This window comes from Nothoprocta perdicaria, unplaced genomic scaffold (assembly GCF_003342845.1).
Source record: "Nothoprocta perdicaria isolate Ctin4 unplaced genomic scaffold, notPer1 scaffold_886, whole genome shotgun sequence".
NCBI lineage: Eukaryota > Metazoa > Chordata > Aves > Tinamiformes > Tinamidae > Nothoprocta > Nothoprocta perdicaria.
The window spans coordinates 1-3,474 of record NW_020456183.1 but is presented as its reverse complement, the minus strand read 5'-3'; the positions used below and the strand labels follow the sequence as shown (position 1 = coordinate 3,474).

General features: G+C 64.8%; 2 protein-coding genes across 2 annotated transcripts in view; one reads left to right on the top strand and one right to left on the bottom strand.

Annotated features, from left to right (window-relative positions):
* LOC112958555 (retinoic acid receptor RXR-beta-like) overlaps window positions 1–512 on the bottom strand; it is a gene marked incomplete at its 3' end in the record, with an annotated part of 9,806 nt that extends 9,294 nt beyond the window's left edge. The window contains exon 1 of the mRNA XM_026052421.1: window positions 254–512. Within this exon, the coding sequence (XP_025908206.1) occupies window positions 254–512 (259 nt within the window). The remainder of the gene's footprint in view (window positions 1–253) is intronic.
* Window positions 513–1,515: 1,003 nt separating this feature from the next.
* LOC112958556 (zinc transporter SLC39A7-like) lies at window positions 1,516–3,080 on the top strand (the record flags this gene model as incomplete). Its single annotated transcript, XM_026052422.1, has 5 exons — window positions 1,516–1,752; window positions 1,833–2,001; window positions 2,585–2,653; window positions 2,734–2,868; window positions 2,946–3,080. Coding segments are annotated over exons 1-5 (742 nt in total), but the record flags the coding sequence as incomplete, so codon positions are not given.
* Between the last annotated feature and the right edge of the window lie 394 nt (window positions 3,081–3,474).

Sequence of the window (3,474 nt, the reverse complement as noted above, 5' to 3'; positions counted from 1 at the left end):
CCATAGAGAGCGCGCGGGTCCTCCCGGGGCGGGCGGGGAGGGGGGCCCCCTCTAGCCCCCCGCGCTGCCCTCTCTATGGTGGGGGGGAGGGGGCCGCTCTGGCGGCGCCGTCTCTATGGTTGTCTGTAGCGGGGGCCGCTCTGGTGCCTGTTCCCCGACTCTATGGTGTGCCCCCCCTCCCCCCCGGTGCCGCTCCGGGACCTCTTCTCCGTCTCTGTGGTAAAACCCTTTGTGCCGCCCTGGTGCCTGTTGCCACTCTCTATGGTTTGACCAATGGTGCCGCTCTGGTGCCTCTTTGTCATCTCTATGGTTTGTCTGCCATTGTCGCTCTGGAACGGCTCCCTCATCTCTATGGTAGGACCTTCTCGTGCACCTATGGTGTCTCGTTGTTTCATTTCTATGACTCGACCAATGGTGCCACCCCAGCCCTCCTTCATCTCTATGACCCAACCAATGGTGYCMCCCCAGYCCTCCTTCATCTCTATGACCCAACCAATGGTCTCTATGACCATCTGTATGACCCCCCCGCAGTCCTCCTTGCTCTGTCTATGAAAACAACTCGAGGCGCCGCTCTGGACCCTCACGTGTCCCTCTCTATGGTGCGACTCATGGTGCCGCTCTGTGTCCTCTTCCCTTCAGCTCTATGGTATGACCTCTGGGTGCTCCTCTAGACCCCCACCCCGGCAGCTCTATGGTAGGAGCAAGAGCGGCTCTCTAGGCCCTCCCGTCTCTATGGTATGACCGGCGGGCGCCGCCCTGGACCCCCACCCCTTTGTCTCGGTGCTTTGGCCCATGGGATCCCGGTCCCCACGGTACGTGGTGCCACAGTGGCCGTGAGGCTCCGCCCCCAAACGTGGGCGGGGCTTGACATCATTTCTCCCCAGCAGGGACGTCAAGATGGCGGCGCGTGGGCGGGCGCGGGGCCTCCATGGCGGCCTGGCCGCCGCCGCCCTCCTGGCCGCCCTCCTGCTCCCGGCCGTGTCCTTGTGCCAGGACGTCGGCCACGGGCACGGCCACCACGGCCACTCGCATGAGGACGTCTACCACGGCCAYCAGGACGTCTACCGCGGCCACCAGGACCACCACGGCCACGGGGACATGTACCATGGGCACGGTCACGGCCACCAAGAGCCCCAGGAGAAGCAGCATGGCCATGGGGACGTGTTCCATGACCACCATGGCCACCAAGAGCACCACAGCCATGGGGACATGTTCCATGGCCACCATGACCACCATGGCCATGGGGACATGTTCCATGGCCACCATGACCACTACCGCGGCCACCAGGACCACCACGGCCACGGGGACATGTACCACGGGCACGGTCACGGCCACCAAGAGCCCCAGGAGAAGCAGCATGGCCATGGGGACGTGTTCCATGACCACCATGGCCACCAAGAGCACCACAGCCATGGGGACATGTTCCATGGTCACCATGACCACCACAGCCATGGGGACATGTTCCATGGCCACCATGACCACCATGGCCATGGCCATGACCACCATGGCCATGGGGACATGTTACATGGCCACTATGACCACCACGGCCATGGGGACAGGTACCATGACCACCATGGCCACCACGACCACCATGGCCATGGGAACATGTTCCATGGCCACCACGAGCTCCATGACTTCCACCACGGTCACAGCCACGGCCCCCACGTCCCCATGGACGCTGCCGAGCGCCCGCCCCCCAGGACCCCTCCGCCGGCCCGGCCCAAGCAGGACCAGCTGCAGCTGTGGCTGCACGTGAGTGTCCCCGTTGCCACCGGCCCGGTGCCCGCGTGCCGCGCGTCCCCGGCGCCCACGTGCCCCGTGTCGCCCCGCAGGCCATGGGGGCCACGCTGCTCATCAGCGGYGCGCCCTACCTCGTGCTCTACCTCATCCCCGTGGAGTCGAACGCGCCGCGGCACCGGGCGCTGCTGCGGGTGCTGCTGAGCTTCGCGGCGGGCGGCCTGCTGGGCGACGCCTTCCTGCACCTCATCCCCCACGCGCTGGGTGAGCGGGGGGCGTGGGGTGGCACCTCCCACCGTGGGGTGGCACCTTCTGCCATGGGGTGACACCTCCCACCGTGGGGTGGCACCTCCCGCCTTGGGGTGGCACCTCCCGCCATGGGGTGGCACCTTCTGCCATGAGGTAACACTTGCCATGGGGTGATACCTTCCACCATGGGGTGACACCTCCCACTGTGAGGTGACACCTCCTGCCATGGGGTGACACCTTCTCCCATGGGGTGACACCTCCCGCCATGAGGTGACACCTCCCACCATGAGGTGACACTTTCCACCATGGGTGGACACCTTCCACCATGAGGTGCTACCTCCCACCATGAGGTGACACCTCCCACCATGGGTGACACCTCCCACCATGGGTGACACCTCCTGCCATGGGTGACACCTTCTGCCATGAGGTGCCACCTCCCACCGCGAGGTGACACCTCCTGCCATGGGGTGACACCTCCTGCCATGAGGTGACTCCTCCCACCATGGGGTGCCACTTCCTGCCATGGGGTGACACCTTCTGCCATGAGGTGACACCTCCTGCCATGGGTTGACCCTTCCCACATCCCCCTTCTTCACAGTGTCCCACACACACCACGGAGATGGCCCCAGACCCATGGAGCCCCATGGCCACGGCCACTCGCACCAAGGTGGGTCGGGGTGTCCGGGCGGCGCTGGGGACACCTCGGGGACAACAGCGTCACGCTGGCCCCCGTTGTCCCCCTCGCAGGTGAGGAGCACGCGCGCGTCCTGGCCGTGGGCATGTGGGTGCTCGCTGGCATCGTGGCCTTCTTGGTGGTGGAGAAGTTCGTGCGACACATCAAGGGCGACCATGGTCATGGCCATGGTCACGGTCACAGTCACGGTATGTCCCTGTCCCCCTCCTTGGCCCGCGGTGGTGACAAGGGATGTCCGAGCACCGCCTGTCCCCCCATCCTGCAGGCCCCAAGGCCAAGAGCAGCTCGAGCGAGGGCGAGGAGGACCCCAAAACCTCAGGGCTCCGGGACAGAAAGGCCACCAAGGGCCATGAGAACAAGAAGAAGAGCAGGGAGGTGACGAAAGCACCGGAGGGATCAGGTAGGGGCGGCGCTGGTGGCGCACGGGGGACACACATGTGGGGACATGTACCATGGCCACCAAGAGCACCGTGGTCATGGGGACACATTCCATGACCACCATGGCCACCAGGACAACCATAGCCATGGGGCCTTGTACCATGGCCACCAAGACCACCATGGCCATGGGGCCATGTTCCATGACCACCATGGCCACCAAGACAACCATGGCCACCGAGGCCACCAAGACAACCATAGACATGGGGACATGTACCATGGCCGCCAAGACCACCGTGGCCATGGGGCCATGTACCATGGTCACCAAGACCACCATGGTCATGGGGACGTGTTCCATGACTGCCATGGCCACCAGGACAACCATGGTCATGGGGACATGTACCATGGCCACCAAGACC